At 31.6% G+C, this 26,680-nt stretch overlaps 1 protein-coding gene and 1 long non-coding RNA gene across 23 annotated transcripts in view; one reads left to right on the top strand and one right to left on the bottom strand.

Moving 5' to 3' along the window:
• Window positions 1-696: 696 nt before the first annotated feature.
• On the bottom strand, window positions 697-20,509 carry LOC139528624 (uncharacterized). The gene is made up of 2 exons (XR_011665649.1): window positions 20,478-20,509; window positions 697-890 (listed from the first exon to the last, which is right to left on the bottom strand). It is a non-coding gene; the product is annotated as an uncharacterized lncRNA (long non-coding RNA).
• LOC139528622 (unconventional myosin-XVIIIa-like) overlaps window positions 4,922-26,680 on the top strand; it is a 78,983-nt gene continuing 57,224 nt past the window's right edge. For 11 of the 22 annotated variants that reach the window (XM_071324679.1, XM_071324676.1, XM_071324675.1 and 8 more), the window contains exon 1: window positions 4,922-6,406. In XM_071324679.1, coding sequence (XP_071180780.1) covers window positions 5,357-6,406 — 1,050 coding nt within the window. In that variant the 5' untranslated portion in view covers window positions 4,922-5,356. Of the gene's footprint in view, window positions 6,407-15,927; window positions 18,920-21,952; window positions 22,724-24,633; window positions 25,841-26,680 lie in introns of those variants that run through there. The other 11 variants (XM_071324689.1, XM_071324688.1, XM_071324685.1 and 8 more) reach the window with 8 other exon arrangements.

Here is a 26,680-nt window from a genome sequence, read left to right as displayed (position 1 = left end):
CTATATGCAATGATAAAATATATGTCAGTTGGAACTAATATTATGTTGCCCTTATTTTGTGAGGAACACATACTGTTATATTTTTTTTCCAAGAATGTTTATTTATAATATTACCTACCGAATTATACTATTTACCGAATATGTTATCACATAAGCGACACGACGGGTGCCACATGTGGAGCAGGATCTGCTTACCCTTCCGGAACACCTGAGATCACCCCTAGTTTTTTTTGGGGGGTTCGTGTTGTTTATTCTTTGGTTTTCTATGTTGTGTCATGTGTGCTGTTGTTTGTTTGTCTTTTTCATTTTTAGCCATGGCGTTGTCAGTTTCATTTAGATTTATGAGTTTGACTGTCCCTTTGGTATCTGTCGTCCCTCTTTTATTCTATTTTAAACTAAATAAAAAAGCATAGAATTTTTAATATATAACATCCCGCATGACGTATGCACCACATATATGGTTTAATTTTGTTATAATTATAGTTAAGTCTTTTCATCCTAATTTTACTCAATCTCAATTTACAAATCTACAGCAAGCACTGTTAATACAATACCATAGAACACTAGTAGACACCGTCCATTGTTTATTTACTAATACTAATTTACACCCCAAAAACTTTACTTGAACATTTTTCTTATTTATTTATTGAATAGAATAAATACTACTTTGATAGTTCCTTGTGCAGATGAGAGTTGTCTATCAAATCTTTATTTCACAAAGAATGAAATGCATAACAATGAACTGAGCTCAAAGCCAAGCACTTTAATAGTACACTTAGACAAAGAGCTTAATCCAGTGAAAAGCTTTGTACTACAGGTCCTTCACGAACATCCATCCGCCATAATCATATCCCACAAACATGCCATACCACATGGTTGGATCAGAAGTCCTGAAAAAGACATTTTTTTTTATATCATATTGTCAGTATATACACCGGTTAAAATTTTCACAAATTTGTGGTATAATCATTCGGTATATAGAAAGTACCAATCGCTTCATGCACACATTGATATAGGTTGAGTGCGCCTCTGTCGGAAATAAGAACATACCTCCCCTAATCTTAGTTAACTGGTAAAGAAACATTCAAAACTGTTAAATGTTCTTAGACTTCGTCAGTGTCTATTTAATAATAGTAATAATAATGAAAATTTATAGAGCGGCCTATATAAAAAATAAAAATTACTCTAAGGCGCTATACATTCAGCATGTTAATTAAATCAAAGACAAAAACATAAAACATACACTGTGTACCATCAGCAATGAATCAATAATATATGTATATATACATATAGTTATCAAAAGTACCAGGATTATAATTTTATACGCCAGGCGCGTTTCGCCTACATAAGACTCATCAGTGACGCTCAGATCAAAATAGTTAAAAAGCCAAACAAATACAAAGTTGAAGAGCATTGAGGACCCAAAATTCCAAAACGTTGTGCCAAATACGGCTAAGGTAATCTACTCCTGGAATAGAGATATATAAGACTAAAATTGACGTTTGATTTTTGCTTAATCTTCATTCCTCAAGTCGATTTTCAAATCTGACTTCATAATAAAATAAGATTCCAAATCTACAACCAATGAAATACCCCTCTAATAGACAAGCCACAATGAAATCCCGGTTTTCTAAAATGGTACATTAGGTGAAACCTAAAACCAAAAAAAAAACAAATAAAATAACAAAATATTATAAATCTTGCAAATACATGTAATAATAATTAATCTCAATAATTCGCTGTATTTTTTCTTATTTTGTCTTTTGTTCGAGACTTATATTGATCTCTAGATGTCTTTCATTTACATCCAGTTTGGTGTTGGGTTGATGTCTGATTGTTGCACATGTAAAATATCGACGTAGGATTTGCTTATTATATATGAGCCAGTACATGCGAAAAGGTACAAAAAGTCCTTTTGATAAACTTTACAGGACACGTTATCAAAGTTTGTTATAATATTTTTGAAAAACGATTTTATCCGAAAAAAATTACATTAATGTAAACATTCATAAGATTGTCAATTATGTCCCGAATTTGTCAATTAAAACAGCAAAAGACGTAGAAATATCTGAATTTTTGGTATTTGAGCAAGTGTAAAATCATTTGTTCCCCGGACTAATGCTATACCGACCAGAAACTTAAAATTTTACGACACTAGAGAGACAAAAGTCAATAATTTTCTTCAGTTTTACCGGTTTAAGGAAAGTAAGACAATATTAAAACATGAGGGAAAATACAGAAACTATGACCTCGATCTTGTGTTTTAGAAATTTAATTTAACTTAAGTCATTTAATATTATATTAATCAACCGTCAGCGCACGGGATTCGAACTGTTGCCCGATCTGATTGCATTGATTTCAGCATCGTAAGCGAGAGCCTTATCCCCACTGCTGCCGGGGTTTACAATAACATTTGGCAAATCAAGCCATTTAAACTGTACTTTGAAAATGATTGAAATATATGAAATAATTCATTAAAAATCATGATAAAACTAAAAGGGGGGTCTCAACACTTGCAGGTGCGTGTAGCTCACAGCTTAAGGATATGAGGAAAAGTAAATGCGTGTGGAGACAGTAGAGTGCCTCCCCGTGCTTAAGTTTTATGCTCTTATATTATATTAGATTATGGAGTGTGTGTCCGAGCGAGACTGTCCCAAGTCAGGAGCCTCTGGCCTTTGTTAGTCTTGTATGATTTTAAATTTTAGTTTCTTGTGTATAATTCGGAGTTTAGTATGACGTCCATTATCTTACCCCGCCGCAATTTTGCGCCTGTCCCAAGTCAGGAGCCTCTGGCCTTTGTTAGTCTTGTATGATTTTAAATTTTAGTTTCTTGTGTATAATTCGGAGTTTAGTATGACGTCCATTATCACTGTACTATTATGCATATTTTAGGGGCCAGCTGAAGGACACCTACGGGTGCGGGAATTCTCGCTACATTGAAGACCCATTGGTTGCCTTCGGCTGTTGTTTGCTCTATGGTCGGGTGGTTGTCGCTTTGACATATTCACCATTTCCTTTCTCAATTTTATTTATAAATCACAAGTCTACTACCAATAATTATGCACACTTTTTTGAATTTCGTAAAATTTTCGTTTTTGTACCTTTTCGCATGGACTGGCTGATATATAACAACTATCCCATAATTAAAAAAAAATGGAAGTTTAGAAATTATAGGCAACCATACCATCTTCAAAATTGAGAAAACCCCATACCGTATATTCGGCTGTAAAAGAGCCCAAGATGTTTCTATTCAGTTGCGATATTGTTTTAAACTTTATATTGATAAGATTCAAGATTTATTAATTGAACAGCTGCGGCATGAGCCCGTCGCATTTTCAAAGAATAAAGTTCAATAACTTCTCAATGTCATATCAGAAATTTATCAAAAAAACTAAAGGGATGTTATCTTAATAGATATAAATCAGTCACCAAAGTTTATGGAAAACTGCTTAAAGCATTTTAAGGATATTGTCGGAATATATACTTGAAAATCGCTCCTTTTTATGGATAAAATCCCACACCTCGGAAATTTATAATTACAACAATAGATATAAACAATTCACCTAAGTTTCAGGAATACTGCTCTGAGCTTTTTTGAGTTCTTGTCCGAAAACAGGAAAATTCCACTTTTTTTAATGAATAAAACCCCACAACTCAGCAACGTAAAATCTAAAATTTATAAAAATGGAAAGAGAGCTCATGTCAATACACATAAACTTTTCACTAAAGTTTCTTACAAATTGGTGAAAGTTTTTTTAAGTTATTGTCCGAAAACTGGAAATCCTCCCTTTTTGTTTTAAATAAAACCCCAAAACTCGGTAACTTAAAATCTAAAATATATATAAAAAAAAAAAAGGTAGCTCAGAATAAACATTCACCAAAGTGTCATGTAAATTGGTTCATAAATATAAAACAGATGTTGCATGATTGCCAATGAGACAACTTCTCACAAGAGACCAAATGAGACAGAAATTAACAATTACTATGTCACCGTACGGCCGTCAACAATGAGCAAAGTCCATACCGCTTAGTCAGCTATAAAAGACCCCGAAATGACAAATGTAAAATAATTCAAACGAGAAAAATAATTTATGAACAACAAAAAATGAACGCATTTCATTTATATGTCAGTAACACATCAACAAACGACAGACTTACGTCAGGCACATGCATGATATAGCTGAATGTGCCAGAGTTAAACATCTTAGCAGGATCCCAACCCCTTAACATGGCCAATATCAGAACAGAGTTTACACACTATACTTGTTAGTGTATCTTTAGTTTCAGTTTTCCACTGCCAAGAAAACTTTGCTGACATTATTTGAATAAACTTAAAGCACATATTTCAATCAAATTATGGATAATTCTTAGTAGATTTTATATATGTTCAGTACACATTATCATTTCGGTCATCCGTAAAAATTGATGCGGTGTATACGCATTGAGATAAAAATACCCAACGGCACAATTTAAAACAAACTGATGAGATATTCAGTCTTCAGAAATCATTAATAATCTGAGAAGTCTAAAATTTCAGTAACGTTCAATTTCTTATAATCGTCAAGGCAAACGAATACAATATTTTTTTTTATAGAGTTGATGTTCTTTTGTGTTACCAATTCATGAATATCCACAACGACAGTGAATATTTTCTTTTTATTGTGAAACACTATTGTCATCGATATTAGTATAATAAGAGACCAGGGACTTTCTTTACTATAGTGACTTCAATATTATACTATAGTATAGAAAGTCGACCTTGTAGGAGACATATAATTAAAAAAATCAAATTCTTTAATTTCCTACTGACGAGGCTCTTTTGAGCATTACAAATTCAGAACGTTCATTCTCTATTTCTTCTTATTTTCTCACTCTGATTATGTTAATTAGGTACGTCACAATCAAACTTATAAGCAGTGGTCATATCAGCAGTGGTGTGGAAGAGATATCTAAGTTTGTTGGATAAAGAGAGATAACTCTAAATTACAAAAAGGTATTCAGATATATCAGCGGAATCGTACTTTGAAATGGTCCCTTTGGGATACCGGAAGTTATTTATATCAATGAGTGGCCATTTTACCGTATTTCGCTAGACAAGTGACACTTTAAACAGACGAGAATATGTTATTTTCCCACTTTTAATCAAATGACAGGTGTTTAACCGTTGAACAAAAGTTAGCAGAGGTATGCACATCATGCACAAATCCAATATCAAGTGATTTGTTAGTTTCAAGGGCAGAAAACTCGTACTCTGCCACCGGAACATCACAGTGTACATAGCCTGACATTTGCTTTACTTTAGTTTACTGTTCTATTCATATCGTATATATTGCACTGATAGATTTATATTGTCAAGATGTTCAGCCGGTTTGGTCACAAAAGTAAAGATAAGGATCAAAAGGAAAAGAAGGAAAAAGATGAAAAGAAAAAGGAGAAAAAAGAGAAGAAGGAAAAAGAAAAAAAGGATAAGCAAAGAGAACCAATGACCCAGGAAGAAATGTCCCGACTTGATGAAGTTAAGAAGGGTATATTCAGGCGTGTAAGTGATCGTGATAAGAAAAGATCTATCCGTAAGAGCTCGCCCCAAGAGGAAGGTGTACCTAGAGACAGCAGTGATAGCAGTATAAGTTCAGGAGGTCCAAAAAGTCCAAGTGTGGAAGAATTACCAAAACCCCAATCAGTTAGACCAGTTCCGGAACCTAGAAAGTTTCCACCAACAACAGCACCAAAACCAAAAAGTATTTTGAAAGCAAAAACAAGCAATCCACAATCTATCACAGCTGACCCCCAGAAATTACAGGAGAATACACTCAGCAACTGTCTGAATGCTCATATAGTTGGGGAACAAAATGGAGAAATTAAGCATTCTGTAATTAATGGCACTGGTGAATCTTCACCACAGCTTCCAACATCACCACCTAAATCTCCACCAGAAACTTCCCATGAGAAGTCTTTTAATGCCAAACTGAAGCTGCCCGATATTATTCCTCCAAAACCACCACGTATCCGTGAACTTATGTTACAGAGACAGCCAACTGGAGGGTTTGGGTTCAGTCTGAGGAAAGGGATAATAACAGAAAAAGGTGGTGGTGATAGTGAGGAGACCAAACACTTTGTAATATTTGCTGAACCAGGCAGTGGTCCAAAGGCTCCACAAACTGGACTCATTCCTGGTGATCGTTTAGTAGAAGTCAATGGGGTCAATGTTCAGACCATGACAAGGGAAGAAGTTGTAGAAATCATCCAGAAGTCAGGTGATATATTGTGTATCAGTGTCCAACCCATACCAGAACTAATAGAACTGAGTGTGAGGCCAGCATCAGATGGCGGTAAAATAGAGATTCAAGATGAAGTTGTTAAAGGTGGAACCCTCAAGAGAAGTGTTAGTCTACGATATCAGAAAGGGGTTTGTATAATTTAAATATTGTCAAAATATAAACACACACATTTGTATTTTCAAAAAGTCAAAATGCATGTCATCATCAAGATGCAGTTTCATACATGTACATTGTATATATATAAAAAGACATGCAAGTGTGGCCAAATTGTCTGTTTTGGAGTTCAGTCAGGTACAATGTAAATATACATGTATGTTTTATTTTAAAGGAGACTGAACACTTTATAAGTCTATAAGATTTCGAATAGAAATGGGAAATATGACAAGCTGTCAGACAACATTTATCTATCAATTTATATTTACTAGGAACAGTTTTACATACATGTACATTGTGTACTATGTGATTTCAATAATTCATTGCTAAAGCTCTCAGTTTGAACAGCTTTTGAACATTGTGGGTTATACATTCAATGTTACAGCTTTAAAAAACCAAAAACATGATAAATACAGAGATCAAACCACATCTTCTTTTTTTTTTAATCGCATCAAATTACTGTTAATTTAAAAAAAAAATCTATAAATGTATATATTTACAAAGATGCATTTACATGTGATAAGCATACAATTTTTAACCGGATTTTTGTGACAAAAATGTCGGTTATTGATTTGGGGATGTACGGCGGGCGGGCGGGCAGGCGGTCGGGCAGTCGGGCGGCCGGGCGGCAATCAAATGTTGTCCGTGCATTAACTTATGAACCGTTCAACCAAAGCTTTTAAAATTTTAATATGTTGTTACTGACAACTAAATGGATGTCAAGTTCAATAATGGCGATTTTGACTTTTACCGTTCAGGAGTTATGGTTCTTGAAAGATTGAAAAATGGAGTTGTCCGTGCATTTACACATGAACTGTTCTACCAAAGCTTCCCAAATTTTAATATGTTGTTACTAATGAAAGAATGGAGGTCAAGTTCAATAATGACGAATTTGACTTTTACCGTTCAGGAGTTATGGTTCTTGAAAGATTGAAAAATGGAGTTTCCAGTCGTGTCCGTGCATTTATGCATGAACTGTTCTACCAAAGCTTCCGAAATTTTAATATGCTGTTACTGATGACAAAATGGAGGTCAAGTTCAATAATGACGATTTTGACTTTTACCGTTCAGGAGTTATGGTTCTTGAAAGATTGAAAAATGGTTTTTCCCGTCGTGTCCGTGCATTTTCTCATGAACCATTCAACCAAAGCTTTTGAAATTTTAATATGTTGTTACTGATGACAAAATAGAGGTCAAGTTCAATAATGACGATTTTGACTTTTACCGTTCAGGAGTTATGGTTCTTGAAAGATCGTAAAATGGCGTTTCCATTCAGGTTGTTGCATTTACTCATGAACCATTCAATCTAAGCTTTTCAAATTTTAATATGTTGATACTGATGACAAAATGGAGGTCAAATTTGATATTGACGATTTTCACTTTCACCATTCATCAGTAATGGTTCTTGTGATATTGCCAGGACACAAATAAATGTTAATAAATCCGGTTTGCTGTCGTTGTGACAGCCTCTTGTTATAATTTTTTTGGTCAAGGTGTACATTTATTTCTTTTCTTTGACAGTGATAAAATTAAATGTTGCAACTCAATTCTGTCTGAAAAAGTACATGTACAAGCAGGGGTTAAAAAATCCACTAGCCCGATGCCGGGACTAGATCATTTACGCATCGGGCAATTAAAATGTGTAATCCGATATGCCCGACGGACTAGTAACAAAAAGTTATTGACGTTTCCAAAATAGAAAGTGAAAAATCCCTTCATCACTATTCTATGTTAGCCAATTCGATTCAATTAAATCATCTGGGATTCCAAGAACTTGAACTGGTTTGTACAGGTCCTGTTGTACATATTTTAAAAATAGAACAAATAACTCTGGCATGTCTGGGTGGTCTGGTATCATGTGTTGATCGCAATTCTCGTACTTTAAATATCGATTTCTCATACCATGGCTTGGGGTATTGTACATTGCTTATCGTGCCGAGATTTTCAATTAACGGTATTTGGGGGTATGATGTATTGATTGGTATTGACCTGTCTTGTTGCACAGCTCTTGAGCACGAAACCATGCAACAAAATATTTCTTAATATTTTAGTACGGGAACCCCAGGAACTTCGTCAGTTTCAAAACGAAAAACGGTAGATGAAAGGAGTAACGAGGCTGAAAATTTATCCCCCAGAAATGCTAAATACGACATGGAAAAGCCGCGGAAAAAAATAAATAGTGTCCAGGACAGAAGGGCTGCCAAATCTTTAGCGTGAGACTCACACATGTTCATGCTTATTTGGCGGCATTTTCCTTTGAACTATTGTTTTTTCTCTTTGATCTTTACAATTTGGCCAAAAAATCACGAATTCACTTCCTGAAAAGTTGGCAGAACTGGGACACAATGATTCCCCTGGCAAGGTTGGCTGTTGCTGATGAAAAAAAACCCAGACAATTCTCTGTGAATATTGCCGTTAGTTGCCCCAAACATGCAAAAAAAAGGTCTGCTTTGAATATGGGAACAACTAAGTTAGGTGAAGCACCAAAAGAATAAATAACAGATCAACAAAAATTATTAAATACAGTGTATAATGTCTCCTTCAAAACAAAGGACACCCACTTTGTATTTTGCAGCAAACTCTTGATTTTTAAGACATGCTAGGGCTAGCAGGTCAGTTTTGATGGACTAGCAGTTCTTACAACAGGGCTAGTAAAATCCTGCTGCCAATAAGTCCTGGGCTAGTTACATGTAGCTGTAACAAATTTTTTTAACCCCTGACAAAATGTAGTACACACACATGTAGGTGCTTTTTTTCCCCTGGTCTTTTTGCTTGTACAACTGGATGTTTTATATCTGACATATATTCAAATGACAAAAATAATGAAAAGCGAAGGACACAGTGTGTTATTTACCAGATCTGATTTAATTAGCACAGACTTACTTTTTCATTTTTCAGACATACAATGTACATATACATGATATACATTTAGGTCTAACTAATAGCCCTAACCCTGAAGATAAAACATATAAAGTAAAAAGTACAACCAAATGTAGCTACATGTGAAAGAGACTAATGATCTCAAATGCTAATGATCCCAATAGGTTATAGAAATAATAATAGTTTATTCTTAAAACAGGATATTGAAACCGACATACTGGTTAATAATCAGGAAATCTTTAATTTTTCTGTTCATTAAAAATACATGAACTTTTTATAAGCAAGTCACAAAAATATATCCTTGAGCAAGAAAAAAAATCTTATTTGATCTTAATTAATGAAAAAGATATATGTTTCCAGTTAAAATCACATCATAATTATGTAATCAGGAATGCTGGTTACATAAGTGTATTGATGATAAAATCAAACTTCATATTTTATCTCATTAAAATCAAAACGACTTATCAGTTTCAACTGGAGTAACATTGTCATTGATACAACCAGAAATGTGGGAAACAGATGTACAATGTTGATTTACATTAAATATTTTGTGTATTTAAGTGAGAAAAAAATTATATATGTATATATAACTTCAGATTTTAAATCATGTCATCAGACAAAAATGTTGTACTCTTTTCCGATATACAATATATATATAGATATATATATGTGTAACATATACATGTACTATCTTAAAATAAGAATATGTGATTTCATTGCCAATGGGAAAACTCACCATCAGAGACCCATGATGGAGAAATTAGAAACTATAGGTCACAGCAATGCCATCAACAATAAGCAAAATCCCTAGCAAGTTTAAATAAGTCAGGAAATGTCATTATTGTCAAAATAATGACATTTAAAGAAGGAAAATTATAACCCTTGAACAGTGATGTAACAGTACAAATAAAAATCAGATAGACTTCAATTTAACTTTTAATTTTAGTTCCTTTCATTGCAAATAGAATTTTAAGAATCAGCATTGTATTAATGATGTCCTTGAGTTATGATAAGATAATTTGGTTATTTCAATGTGTTGTTTAAGGTTGCTGACTACATGTCAATATATTTTATTTATCCAATAAATAAAATATATTGACAAACATAACCATGATAACAAAAGACATCTTATGACCAGCTTATGACCAAATGGGATTAAATGTTATACTGAAATGTTCATGAAAAATAATTATGTTTTGGTGATATTATTTGCAGATGTCTATACAGAATGTCAAGCTATAGTGTATTGTTTGGCAAAGTCTAAAACAAAACTGAATTTCTTACATTGAAACTATCTAGAACACATATCTTGTTAACTGCATCTCCCTTGTTTGTCATTTGTCATCATACCTATAATGGACATTATGGCACAGATAATTGTTTTTTGTATCTACATTTATTGTCATTTGTCATACATGTACATGTACCTTAAGTCATAAAACAGTTGTATTTGTTTCTGGTTACATGTATTACTTAAAGCAGGTAGGGACAGTTTTTTTTTGAAAATCAATAATTATTATAGGATATATTTATATTTTAATTAAAATACATTATATCAAGATAGTTATATTTCAAAAACAGTATTCCTCTATTCAATACATTTTTTATAACATTGAAGAACTTCTGAAGTGCTTGAAAATCATTTCAATATAACAATATATGAACTGAAGGTGATTTTGACCTTGACATATGGTAAAGAAACTGATCTTATTGAAGACTCATGTTGCCAGTGAGATATCTTTTTTGGATAAGGGCTACTATCATTGACACATACATTGTAACCCTCTTTTTATTCTTAAGTAAGATATGAATGACTTCTTATTGGTTAAACTTTTTCAATTAATCTTTTAAATGGCTGTTTATATTACCTGGGGTATTGCATTTGGATACCAAAACTTTGGAAGAAAATATCAAGAATTATTCTTTTAGCCAGAATAGATTTTGTAGTGTAAGCACAGATTTGTAATATCACGAATATAGAGTTCTTCTTTCATCATCATGTCTTTGTAATATAGATTTCTTAAATTCAAGAGTTTAAAAATATTAATTGGAAATCTTCACCTGCAATGAAGTCAGAAGATTGAAATTGAACTTAACTGGGAAGTTATATTTATCATGTTTATTGTTAGTCCAATTATTTTGGAAATTCAAGTGTTTACTTCGATATGATACAATGACACCCAGATTAGATATCAAATTTACAATAGTAAAGGATCATATATCTATTTACAATTATATTACTTCATTCTGGGTTTTATTTAAATTTTAAAATGTATTTTTACATCTGTGAATTTAATCCTTGTATGTCCTCACTTGTGAAACAATTTAAATTTTAGCCGAGATCTTAGTCATTTAGTCAAACAGTATATGTATCTCTCAAAATTTACATTATAATTATCTGTAGTGACAAAATAAATTATTATTTTTATGTGGAACCCATTACTTTTCCATTTGAACAGTATTTAATATGAAAAAGATTTGATTGCAAACATACATAACCTAGGAAGGGAGATAATTGAATGAGTAAATAATCTACAAAAGGGTGTTCTGAGTTTTAGTAATGCTAATGTTTAGTGAGGGTAAAAAAACACAGAAAACAAAACAGATTTTAATTTTAAAAAAATTGTAAACATTTAGACCTGAACATTCAATGTATCAGCCTTATATTTCTTTCCAAAATTTTATGATTACATTTACATGTATATTCAAATGGTGAATGTTTAATCAATAAAAGTTTAATGGAAGTTTTATGACCACTACAAATTACTAGGTAGTAATAACATCAAAGGGTCTAAATAGATAACCAGGTCTTGACCATCATATATTACACAGATAACATATTATTATACAAAACTAAACGATTTTATTTGTATTAGATTCCTTACTTGTTTAAAAGGGAAATATTTCTTTCAAATTCCAGATTTGAATTACATATCATATACATGTATCTATATATATACAAAAACTTATATCAAATAAGTGTAACTGAAGAAGGGATTTATACAATAGTAAAAGCTCATATATCTATATGCAATCAGTTAATATTTATTTTAAGAAATTTGAGATTTAAGAAATTCTCATAATACTCAAAATGTTGTACAATGTAAACAGTGCTATACGTTATCCCCACAATTTTCATATAGCATCCTGGTAAACAGGGATTTTTTAAATATGTTGTTTCTAGAAAGCATCAAATCCATAATAACCTATAACATAATTATCTCAAATACTACCACAATGAAGCAATATAGCATCACATTACCATGATAGGAAAAGACCCTGGGGAGAACACTGGTACTAATTATTCATTTATTAGTGATCAGCCAGCATTTTTAGTTGATTATTTCTCAACATGCATGATGGAACTCAATATTCCTACATGTAATTATAATGTTCCACATTTGCTTACATTCACATGTTGTCATCTCTTACTTTACATTATGGGTTTTGCACATTGTTGAAGGGGGTATATTAATACAATTAACTGTTATCATCTTGGTTCTTTGGTCGTATTAGATACATTTATGATGTAGTTGTCTCACTGACATTCAAACTAATCCCATATTCTTTTTATTTTTACGATTTTGCATTTGGATTTGGAATATTGTGGTTCAGCTAAAAAAAGATAATTATTTTATAACTGAAGGGTGGTACACTGACTTAGTAAAAATGTCATATTATACTTATAAAGAAAACTTGATATCCTATAAAGTTACATGGTAAAAAAAAATATTGATAGAGTACAATGTAAGTGAAGATATATAGAACAGACAAATTAAGGTATAACCATGGTTCATCTTGCATAAAAAAAAGATTTTTTCTCCAGAATATTAGTTAAAAGGAAAGTTTTTATAGATATAGGAATATGTGTTGTGAGTGCCAATGAGACAACTCTCCAACAAAATAACAATTTATAAAAGTAAACCATTATAGGTCAATGTACGGCCTTCAACACGGAGCCTTGGCTCACACCGAACAACAAGCTATAAAGGGCCCAAAAATTACAAGTGTAAAACATGGATCTGCTTGTGGACAAAATAAAGCGGATGAATATATTTATGTTGTGACACTTTCCCTGTACTTATTATTGTTGAGTAATGTATCATAAAGGTGACATTCACAGGTGTGGAAGATGACACTTGTGACTTAATTTCATTCTCAATGAATTATTTGAATGCCATACATAATAAACTAGCTTATAAAAAATGTAGAAATGAAATGGTGATAAAAAAAACTTTACAGCTTGTAAAAAGATTCAAGACCGACTTTTAATGTTATATTTTCATCAATTTTGAGACGTCCCCCCAAACTTTATAACATAAAAAGATTAAAAAAATGAAACTAGATCAGTTTTAAGAAGTTTATCTTTCCACCTGTTGGTTCTATACAGGTAGTTTACTACTTTAAAACTAAAGTTGTGTAGTGAATCCGATAAAACTTCATTCAAGCTTTAATTTTTGATAACATTGTTCTCTGGTTTTAGAACAACATTTATAAATAAATCTTAACGTTTACAAGGGAGAGCAAAACAATTGAAATCCAACTCCAGAATTTATTGTTCCGTGGCGGACTTGCAAGAGAGAACAAGCAATGATCCAGAATACTTTTAAAAATGAAAATGATGTTTACAAAATGATGTTTACTTTTTGAGTGAATTAATCAATGAACTGGAAATTTTTTCTTGTCAAATTTCTATTCAGGAAATTTCAATATTAAAACTAGATTTTTGTTAATTGGGATTTTATTCTGTTCATTTTCAAAATGCTTGACTTCCCAAAATATTCAAGAAAAAAAGAATACAAATTAACATTGTCTTGCAAATTTCTTATTACAAGTTAAATAAAAGTGCATTGTAACACATCTTTAGACTATTGATTCTTGCTCTTCCTTTCATTGTTTCCCCCCTCAAATTATTTAAACAGAATAGGAAAGCAATCTATGGACACTAAAACAACTGAGGGGCATCTAGAGGTCAACACAGAGTTGTCAACTTTTCAGTCCAACTTCAAACTTCCTCAGTGATCGAATAGGAAACTGTGTAAAGGTTATTGGAGGATCCAATGCTGTATAACCCCCCCCCCCCCCCAAAAAAAAAAAGAATAAGTACTATTGGTATTTCTTGCTCCTTTGAAAAACACACAATTAAAGTCATGAAAGTGCAAAATATAAAAGACTGGGCAGCTAGGACTTGAATAGTGTGTCTAGTTGGGGTGCAATGGCCAATGTCTTCCTGTATTATGACCTTGTGAACAAACACTTTTAAAAATCATGCTTAGTTTGTTAGTCTAGTTCAAATTCATAGGATTCATATCTATATAACATTAAAATGTTGCATCCTAATGCATGTAAAATTTACCAAATACCAATCTTTTTTCATCATCACTATCAACCTTTTATAAACCTGTCCGTATGATAATTTCTGAAACAGCCTGAGGAACCAATGCATGTTGAATGACCTACTTTTAAATTTCAAATTTCTTTAAAAAAGATGACAAAATAATAATGATTTTTCATGGAAGTATTAATACATGTATTTGTGAATTTGTGCATGCATCACAATGCTTGAAATATATTGGTCATCATCTGGTCAATGCAATTTTGAAGAAATTCAAAGAATTTTACATTGTTTGCAGCTGTGATATCATTGAGAACACACTAGCGTTATGTAACTTGTTATTCATAATAAATTATTTAACTATTTTACTTGAACTGTTGAATTTTCTAATAATTTAGACATTCGTCCAAAACTATGTGTTATCTATTTTTCAAAATTCTGAACTTTAATTTGTCAGTGCATCATAAGCCTATCTGGCTGGCTGTAATGTAATATTGTATTGATATGTATCTATTGTATATATACAGGTTGCACTATAATAAATCATTCATTCATTCATTCATTCATAATACTCACATTAAATACTGGTAAACGAATTTAGATAGAGTTATCTCCCTTTTCCCAGTAAAATATCTGTATTGGTTCATATGCCTTATTTGGACAGTCAATGAATAAATGGCTATTTTTAACAGACTTGATATTGATGATTTAAAAAAAAAATGAAAGGATTACATTAAAAACACCACATTTATATTTAAATGAAACGCCCTGGAAACTTTGTTTTTGAAAATCATATGTGGATTAAATTATTACAAATGGAAAAAAGTTTATAAAAAATAGTAATTTAAATTCGAAGTAAATGTTACTTAAAAAAATATCATAGAATTAAGAATCATGAAAATAATGTACATACAGAGAACACCAAAAACCACCACATGACTCCTTTAGAAACATAGAAAAAGCCTGTATGAGAATTTCTAAATTCAATATGGCTCAATTAGTTGCAACAGTATTGTTGGATTTATATTCCCCCCCTTGAGATGGAAAGGGGCTTAATATTTCCCTGGTCTGTAACACCTTCATTCTTAATTCAGGTTAAAGTTTTGGGATATGGTACAATAATGTATTGATCCAAGGTAATGTGTGGTCACTGGTCACCTCAACTTGAAATTAAGAGTGCAAGCTGATTAGGGAATAAACTTTTGAATATTTATACATGTACCATAAGTTTTTTGCCGTGATGTTCACTGAACAAGGATTATAAGTGAGAGTATGGCATGGTGCATTGTGGACACATATTTTTGTTTAAGACCAGATTTATGACCCAAACCCATCAAATTTCCTTTTCAAGTGACAGTAAATTTGTTTATCTTACACCTCTCATATTTACTTATACATGTAAATTAAACTTCATTCCTATATAGACCACTGGCAGTTAAAAACACACAAATAGTTGAATAAAGGAGTTGGTAAAATATTTTGATAGAAGATATGTTTATTTCTGTCACAGTTAGAAGTATATATAGGTACTGTAAATTAAAAAAATATTGTGGGCATTAATAAAGCCTGGCAATAGATCTAAATTGACAGTACTTACAATGACTATTTTCACAAAGCCTTTTCTATTAGGACCTCCATTTTCATTTCCTTTTCTTAGAGAGATAATTTTAAATGCTGTTGCTTTAGTTTTCATTTGCTAAACACAATGATTGTCTTATATTGTAATGTGAAGTCTATATTATGCCCTTTATACCAAATGGGACTGATGGGGTTATGTCTGAGGCACTGAAGTAAATAGATTTTGCTGATACTAGTTTACCTTATTTGGCCTCTTGCAAGGGACTTAACATTACAGATGACAATTATTTATATTGTAAACATAAAATGAATTCTTCCTTAAAAACTTCTAAACCAACCCAAACCTTAGGTAAATATATTTTAAGAGATGGTATTTATCTTGATCATGAAATGGATATATCGCTTTTAGTACTACCATGACTACCTTGGACTTACTTTTAGTTTCAGTTTCTTTGAAATACATGTATAATCATTATCAATGAAAGATAGCAAGTCATAACAATTATAGCCTCAGTGATGCAATATTTTACTTTGGGCCTATGTAAAAAAATTATAATGAACTAGTCAATCTATCAACATGTTTTGTACTGTATATATTTTATATATAAATCCCAGGTCCTGTAGTCAGGATGTCTCTCAGTAGGTTATTTTGTTGTTATTAGCTCTGACTGGGACTTCTTTCTGAATTTTGACTTTAATTGCCTCAAATAGTAGTAGATATATTTGTTTTCAGGCTGAGTTGGGTCCTCAGAACCCCCACCCCCATTACCCTGGCTAATGGTGTGATTCCTTCCCCAGTATCACTTCTTTGATATAAAAGCATTATTTAGTATCAAAAATGTAAGCGTGGATACTTTGGGTGTAGCCTTTCCATTTAGTAGTTGATTTACAAATGGCAGTTTTATTTTTTTTTAATATTCAAGTTAGTGGGAGGGTGGGGTGTCTAAGACCAACAAAAATAAATAGTGAACTTTGAACTTTGAAGATTTTGCAATATGTAAAGGCAATGGAAAATGGCATAGGTGAACCTTTAATTCTATTCATATGATCAATTATTAACTAATTTCATGAAATTGAAATTAATTTTATTGAATTATATTGCAGTATAGTTATGAGTGTTTTAAAAATGAGCTAGTACACAAAATTTCTAAAATGAGATATTTCACATAATTGCAATCCTCTGACAAAAAACTGAAATCAAAAACTTTTTGAAAATGATGAAAAATGACAAGTTTGTTTCACAGCAGGTATATGGTAACACCTAGGTAGTTAATTTACAGGTATATTAATGTCAATTCACAATACACACCCAACCAGGTGTATAAAAACCGAGGGTATCAAGTGAATGAAAGCAATGCATTTTGTTACCTAATAGCATACATTTATAAAATTTTGTTAAAATAGTATTTCATACAATTCTAAATCACCATGATCACGATGGACTTTTAATACTGTTATGTGTTATCTATGGATAAATATTTCCTTGCATGTGCAGTTTATAAGATAAAACGTAAATCGTCTGTTTATCGGTAAAGTACATTTTTGGTGATCAAGAGTTTTAAGAAAAAGTAGCAAGAGAAAAGACCAAAGTATCAAATTTCGTTCACACCTTTAATAAAGAACAAAAACTTGTATTAGTGATCACTGACCTATGGTTAAAGTTCTCAGGGAGTCTTATTGTCATTTCATTGAAGAAAATGAGAAAAAAGTGGGACAAGATAATAATGAAATCTAGGTGAAATGAATCCAGGTATTCTATACATCTTATGATAATCAGTGAAGGGATAGTTATAATGATGGGATATTATTGACATTCTTGTGAATGGACAAATATCTGTGGTCAGTTTGATATATTTTGATAATGAGCACAGGTAGACATGATTATGACTTGAACATAGATACTTCGTCAACAGGTGCTCCACTAATTGGTTGTTAATAGGACATAAGGACAGTTATGTAAATATACACAGGAACCTAGTTTAATAGGGGGATACCAGATATTTGAATAAGATGGGATAAAATGTCACTTGACGATATCTGACATACAGAGATATTAGCTTATTTGGATACATTCCGATTAAAAGAAATAATTATTTGTGTTACTCAAGGGTAAAATTATATTGTAATGGTATGCTGACTGGAATTAATTAAGGAATATATTAAATGTTTGTAAACAAATACACCTCATGGGATTATAAAGACTCATTTTGTGCTTGAATTCAACATTGACTAAAAGGGATAAGATTGAAAATTAAGTGTGAAAACAAAATATTTGTATCAAATATTTTTGTGCAAATTAGTGATTTCATAAATTGGAGATATTTTAATTAGTTCTTTAACACACAAAAAAGTTACAATCTCTTACAGCTGGGTGACGAAATAGTGTGCAAAATAGTTGAAGCAATTTTCAACTTAAAAAAGTGAAAACATTGAAAATTGAGGCTATATATCTTTTGAAGTTTAGAAATGTGTACTTAGTGATGATGGATTAAGCATAGGATTTATCTGTGAGTGAAACCTCATGTTTAATCACTCTGATTTTACAAGGAACATGTCTAATAATTCATCACAACTCCATGGATGTAAGAATTTTTAAAAAGTGTAAAATATAAAAAAAATGTCAACAAAGATAGTCCGAAAACCAAGTCCAAGGCAGAAATCAACGCATGTTAACAATGTCAAAAAGTTACGCAGGGTAAGTCTTTACCATACGCGTTTTATGCAAATGAGGTTAAAGTAAAATGATTTATTATTTTATCACATCATAAATTCTCAGAGATCAAGACCCTCGGTATTCCGTTCAATAAGATTAAGATTTTTGTAGTGATTGTGTCCCCTGGATATAGATGTAATGATTTCTCAGTCGAATAAATTATTTGTGTTTTAAATAACGATTGTCATCTATGTATAAATAGGGCAACAATAGGTCGATTAGCCGTTGGCATGCTAGGCATAGGCATGTTGTCTTTTTTATGAAAAAATTGTAGATCATTTAGTGATTAAATATTTTAATTGATATAAAAGAGTTTTTATTTATTAAAGATTCAAATCAAGTGTAAAGGTGCAGGGTTTTCTTTTTAAAATCTCAAAGGATATGTCATTTCATATTTAACAAAATGATACCCTTTACATTTTTTTTCTAGAATCATTCAAAATATATAATGAAAGATTGTTAAGTATTTATCATTTAAAAGGCCAAGCTAAGCATATATAAATATAAGGAGATGTGGTATGATTGCCAATGAGACAACTATCCACCTAATTACAAATAAAGTGTATAATGTAAGCAATTATCTTACAGCCTTCAACAATGAGAAAAACTCTTATAGTATTGTCAGTTATATCAATGTCTATTTAGGGGTTATACATGTACAAATGTATTAGAAATCAGAATAGGGTAGGATATTAAGCAAAAGTTCATTGGTAACTGAATGAGTTAGTATTGGCACTCAAATAAGTAGAGGTTGCAAGGGAAACCCCGAGTGTTTTATTTTGAGTATTTGTTAAGTCAATATCAGACAGAAATAAATTGTTAAATGCATGAACATTTTTTACTTATTCTGAATTTTTGCATTTTTCACTTGGTCATAAAGTTGTACATTGTGTATTTTACTGTTTAAAAATGGGGAGAGGGGGAGGGGGAGGGGGAGGGGGATAACAAAGAGACAATCAGAATTCATAAATCAATGAGAGACACTCAAAACCTTGTCGAAAACAATATTAATAATTTCTTAAAGATAAACAACATGTTTAAAAAAACACTACATAGACAATTAAAGACTGAGCAACATGAACCCTTCTAAAAGCAAGGGGTGGTCTTGGGCACTCATGGAAGGGAAAGCATGGACTAAATTAATGCTCAACATATCGCATGTCTTATTATGATCAGATGTATCTCCAATATGAAACACTGTTTTAAAATAACACTGGCAGAAATACAATGTGGCTAAGCCATTATTTACAGTAATCAAAATTGTAAAAAAATGGCTCATATGTGATAGTTTTATTACAAATACAAAAGTTAAGCAAGGGAAAACTTCAAGTATAATTGATGTTCTCTATATCAGCAATGTAAAGTTATATCAAGTTGTTACATTTTACTTTTACAAAGCTGACTGATATTTGATGACTTTTATCTCTCTATCAAACTGTCAAAGTTAGCATTGAAACTTTTTCATATACAATAATCTTGTACTGTCTTCAAGACTTTTCAGAAATGTTATAAAAAGGTTAAGAAAGAATATTATGCTTACCTGTATCTGTTCAAGACTGCTACCTGTAAGATAAATACCTTAATTGACATTATGTGATGGGAAAGTGCAATTTATGGTTGATATAATAGATATATGTGAACAAAAAGCCTAATTTTCGTTTGAAAATAAAGTAGCATTGAAGTTTAAAGACTGTGACTATTCTCCTTGCGGCAGTTGAGTTTTAGAAGAGATAGTAATGTTATTGATCATTTAACAGTCTTTTTATGGTCGGGGTTAATTTGACATTTTGTCATGTGATTTTCTTTTATAGTTTCTAACATCCAGGTCTATATGAAAAGAAATTTGATTATATTAAACTTGATTTGGCTTTCTAGAGGTTGATAGTTCTGGAACTACAATTGTTTAAATTTTCAAAAGTATTATTATTAAACACAACTGTTACACATTGTGGAATTGGCTGAAAGGTTACATTTTTGGGTTGGAAAATGCTGGCTAGGTTGTTTGGAAAGTAATACATGTATCTGGAATCTTGTATGAAAAGCATTTTTCATTGTGGTAACTTATTTCATCTTGGAGCTTGCTGAAGTGAATCCACACAACATTAATCTCCTCTAGAAGACTAGAAGAAGGGCACATCTTAAAATGAGAAAACTTCTGTAATATTAATGATGTGATGAACATATATACCTGTAGGGACACCAGATGACTGTTGAATAATATGAATTATTTTTTACGTTGACATGCATTCCTAATTGTTTTATCATTATCATATTTTGTGTAAAAAATGACATCTTCTTTGAAATTCACAAGGGCAACATTTTTGATTAGTATGTGTTTGGATAGAAAAGGGATTTTAAAAGTGATTTAGTTAAGAGTAAAATTTTATCCAGAAACAAGTCTTGTGACAGTAAATGATCGATGTTCGCTAGTACAAATGAAGTACAGCAATAATCAGTTGTTTTATGCTTGGATATAGAAAGATGATTTCATTTGTGATTTAGTTGAGATGAAAACTTTTATCCAGCATCGAATGTAGTGAAAGTAAATGTTTGCAGTTTGCAACTACAGCATCATCACATATATGTGCTCGGATAGCAAGACATCTTTATAAGTCGATTTAGTTGAGATGAACACTTTTTTCAGCCTCAAGTCTTGTGAAAATATAAAATGTTCGCTTTTAGTTTGATGTAAAGAAATGTATGTTTCAAAGTAAGATAAAAAAGTGATGTTTCGTGCTTAGAACTAATGATCCTCATTATGAAATTAATACATACCTGAATTGATGTTCAAGCTGTAGTGATTGACAAAAAAGATGCAGGATTTTAGCATTAGTTAGCTCTGGTATTGTGTGGGCCTCATATCTGGATAGCACGGAAAACATATTCTTTATTTAGCCTGAAAAGTGAAAAGTTCATAAACATTTTTTAACAATGATAAGGAACAGAGAAAACTTAACAATGTTAAACATTGTATTGGTATTAATAGCAAATAATTGAAAGTCCACAGCATACAATGGCTTGTTTTGTAAACTCATATTGACTCAGACTTTTAAACTTTGCTAAAGAAAATATAGTCTTCTTGTATGCCAAAATTGTTTGAACTAAACGTAAAAAGTTGTTAAAGGATCGAATTGATTTCTGATCGTAGAATTAATCATTTCGTTATCACTGAAATAGTATGTCATAGTAGTTCGAAGTGATTTATTAAATGATTTGTTAGAACGAACTGACTGAAATTAAAGTTAATCCAGATTTATGTCCGAGCAGTACTAATCTGTTAACTTTTTAAAAAGGAACAAATCATTTTAATCCTTTAATTTATACCGTCAGCGAATGCCTTTTTAGGGAGACACTTCACCTGTGACAATGAAATTCCATATTGTTGCAATTTAATACAGTAGTTTAAATAATACATTAAAAAGTAATTAAGCAAACTATTTTTGCAAACGTTGCAGAACATTTTAAGTTGGATATTTATAATGGACACTAGGAATTAACATGGAATCAAAGTTCTTTAGACAGAGCTCAACGCCAAATCCAAACATTATAAAGTTAAACAAGAGGAGACGTGGAAGTGAAAGTGAGGCTGTTTCAGGAAATGTTAAAACAATACATAAAAGGAGGGGAAGTGTCAACGTTGAAATTAGTGATAAAAATAATATAAATCGGGAAGTAGGTGGTCGTCGAAGGAAACATTCTTCAGGGGCAGATAATTCAATTCCAAGAAGAAACAGTAGTGCATTTGATTTAGAAAAATTCATTTTAAATGCAAAAGTTATTCCAGAGGTAATGTATAAATTTAACAAACTTTTTTGTGTGCATTCTGGTAGCTCTAGACAGGAAAATACAGATCCACCAAAAGTTTTAAATGGGTTATTAGTGTCATAATTTTGGGGATTTTTACTGTAAAATGCTGTCCTTGAATACAGATAAAATTCAAAAAATTTGAAACAAAGACCACCCTGACCTATATATCATAATTTTGCATTTAAAAAGTACTATATTGTTTGTAATAGAATAGAGGTTTTAAAGTTTCTTTGAGAGATTGTAAAATGTATTTGGCAAGTTAAACAAAGGTACATAGTAACATTATTTTAACCTACTTTTCATAGATGACTGATCATTTTGTTAAAGATGCATAGTGGACAATAATTTAAAAATATGAAGGGATTTAATGACACTCTTGAGAGAAAAAAGTCTACCATGAAGTATACTTCACATTATTGATATACTTTTGAAATGGATATCTATATTTACATATGAATTCTACCACACCATCCTTTTATCCACTAGAGATGCTGGTAGTTTTACTGTGTATTTGAAAATTTAACTATCAATAATAAGAGTGGATAAATATTGTTGTCAACAGTAAAGTGGTAGAATCTGTTTCTCAAATGATTAATGGGAAAATACTGACTGTAACTTTTCAAATATAGATATCAGTGGCAGATCAAGAGGTGGGTGGGGGAGGGTTTTGGGGTTGCCCCCTTCTCTTTTAGATGATCAATGCATTTGAATGGGGACATATAGTTGGAATCCCCAACCCCATTTATCCTGGGTTGGGACTCCCCCTTTTTAGAAATAGCTGGATCCGCCCCTAGATATTTAGGAAATTTACATATTGTAAATTATACAACTGTGTGGTATATCAATATTTATCAAATTAGTCAGAACAGGTTTAGATGCATACAGAATTGGAGAAGTTACCATATTGTGTTACATACATCATGAGTACTTTTCATCCATGATACATAAATAAAATATACATTTATACAATGATATAATATGCATCTATATACCAAGTATCAAATATATATATATATATATATATCATTTACATATTATAATTTTGATGAAAGCACTTACCTGAGTTAAAGTTGTAGACTTTTATATGGTGCAAAAACTTCCATAAAACATTGAAATTAATGGTGTTTTCATACAGCCGTGACGTAGACAAATGTATCTGTCAACTTATATCTTGTCAACATCCAGATAGTTGTCATTCTCAAGGTCCAAGTAGATGTTCCTCTCACTAAAATGGGTCTCATTTTCACTGGAATTTGAAGTGTAAGAGTAAATAGCAAAAATTGTTGATTTTGACTTGATGGGTGGAAGTGATCATCTCTTTTATTATTCCGTATAGCCAAGTGCTCCAGGCTGTTACCCAGTTGATGAGTTGATTTAATAGCTGTGGAACAAAACTTATTTGTGTGCACTTGATAATGCCAATGATTATCCATTTGATATACCCAATACGTCGTCTTACTTGCTATTTTGGCATCGCTCAAACTATTTTTTTCCATCTTATTTTGTTTTTTCTTGATACGAAATATTCTCTGTTCTCTGATAGAATGTTGATTTAAAAATTCACAAAAACAATGCACTGTTTACTTAACGATTTTTACAAGACACTCTACATTCCACAAGTCCATGTTGTAAGAGTTGTATAATTAACTGTTATATCTCTAGCTATTTACGAAGAAACTGTCTGCTCACACATTTACATACAGATAGATAACCTTTACGATTCCCTAATTAAAACCTTGATTAAAACTTTGTTTAACTATCTCTGGTGAAAACTTCTGCTCGTTGAAAAACTTTCTCTGTCGACTTGTACAAGTGTTCCCCGGCAGAATAATTACATCCTAAGATTTGACACCATGTAACGACTAAGAGCACTTTAAGTGCCTCCTTTTGAAGATGGAGTTTCTCTAATTGAATATTTCAAGTTCTTGCACTGAGTGGATGTAAATTAATAAATCTGATTTTGCTGAATTTATGTTTTATCAATGGTCAACTTGTGAACTATATTCAATGTTAGAAAGATGAAAATGTGAATTTTATACAAATATAATGATGAGACCTTGCATTCTGTACTGTGTTAATGCAGGTCTATGATCTGTCACTGTTTGCTTAAAACATTTCTAAGCATTTTCATTGCATTGTGTTATTGAGAAGTTAGACCTCATTACAGGATAAAGGAATAAGTTTTATGAATAATCATGTAATGAAGTGAACTCACTGTTAATAAGATGAATTCATGCTGGATATTTAGAATATAAAACTGGACCTTTGCTTCTTCAGATATTCTCTTAAGTCTTGTGACCATGTGTCTTGACTTTCACTGTCATCTGGCCTGCTAACCTGTTCAGTATGGTTTTCCTGTACCATATCTTTACGTAGAAAGTAGAAATAGCATACTTTCCTGAGATGTAACACGTTCATCCTGATACACAGTAAAAGGTATTCCGAAATATCTTGAAGATATGAGATTATCTTTGAATGAAATAGTATATATACCCATATTTTCCTGGGGATTAGTTCCAGTTTTCGCTTCCTTTGAGCTGACTATTTATTAAAGTGAATGTCAATTGATAATTCAACGGCTTTTGAAAAAGTAAACTCTTCTTTGTCACTACGTTAAATAAGACGTCACGGAAAATGAATTCACATCAATTCTTCACATTAAGGTGTGAGAACATTAGGAACAGTTCTATTCAATAATGTTTAATGTAGATCATATGTATAAACATGATTTCTTCTTGTTCGGAAGTAAGCAGTCTCTACTTGTAGGATAGAAATCAATTATTACGGGACAGACCATGTAACTGTTTGAATTGGGAGGAGGTGTTTATTTTCTGTCACACCTGTAATTAGCACCTATAATTAACATAGATATCAATGGGATCTTTTATTCCAACAATTTGATCTTTAAAACAAATATATACACATCAGATTAGGACTTGTTTGTTGTAAACTTTTTTGCAAGTTGACGAATTTGTTATTTGGATAAATTGAACCTGTCATGACTTGGACTAACTTTTAAAATCTGGCTAATTGACCTGTGCCAATATCATGTCTTATGGAATTAGAAATAAGTCATTAAAACAAGGTTCTTTCAAGGTAAGCTAATTTACACCTATTTAATTACCTGTGTCAATATCTATTCTGTCATATAATATAAGTATCCTAACTTACTGGTTTTGGGTCAGGGTAAAAAGATAGTATGTAGGTAAAGAATGTCTTTGAAAATTGTACTTGACAGTTCAAACATTTCTTGTGGATTGTCTAAGAGAGGTCACTCTATATAAAAACAAAAAAGGGTTATGATTGTCAATGAAACAACTCTCCACCAGGCATCAAATGACATTGAAGTTGTATCTTAACTTTAAAAAAAAAAATAATATTGCAATTTTGTGTTTCTGTTTTATTAAATGGACAATGTCTTTTACAATATAGTCCCAAATTTGTATTCTGCATAGACTTACAGAATAGAAGCATTGGAATGGCAAAATGATGTCATAAGATACTATTCAATTTTGAACAGATCCTAAGGAGGAAACACTGGTCAATTTTGTCGTTATATATAATTTTAATGGTGTACAACTATGAAGTTTCTTGATTCACATGTATTTACGGTTTAGACTTCTGTCAAATTTCATTTACAACCCCAGCCTTTTTTCCCCCTGAAAATGTTTGTCCACAATCTGGAAAGACAACTGACATTTTCCAACCTTTGTATTTGTACATTTGACCTTAACTGCTTCCCTTTTGCCCCAAAATAAACTCGCTGACCTTCATTCCTTTTCTACCCCCCTCCCCCATTTTGAATACATGTAAAAGTCTACTACATCTTTTTGCTAGTAAGTTACAAGTATAATAGATTTTAAACCTTATCAATAACAGAACTTGATCAGTGTTTACTTAAATGTTTACATTCCAAATAATCTACAATTGATAGGT

Source organism: Mytilus edulis, chromosome 6 (genome assembly GCF_963676685.1).
Source record: "Mytilus edulis chromosome 6, xbMytEdul2.2, whole genome shotgun sequence".
Taxonomy (NCBI): Eukaryota; Metazoa; Mollusca; class Bivalvia; order Mytilida; family Mytilidae; genus Mytilus; species Mytilus edulis.
The sequence above is the reverse complement of the archived record's forward strand: the minus strand, read 5'-3'. Positions and strand labels throughout refer to the sequence as shown.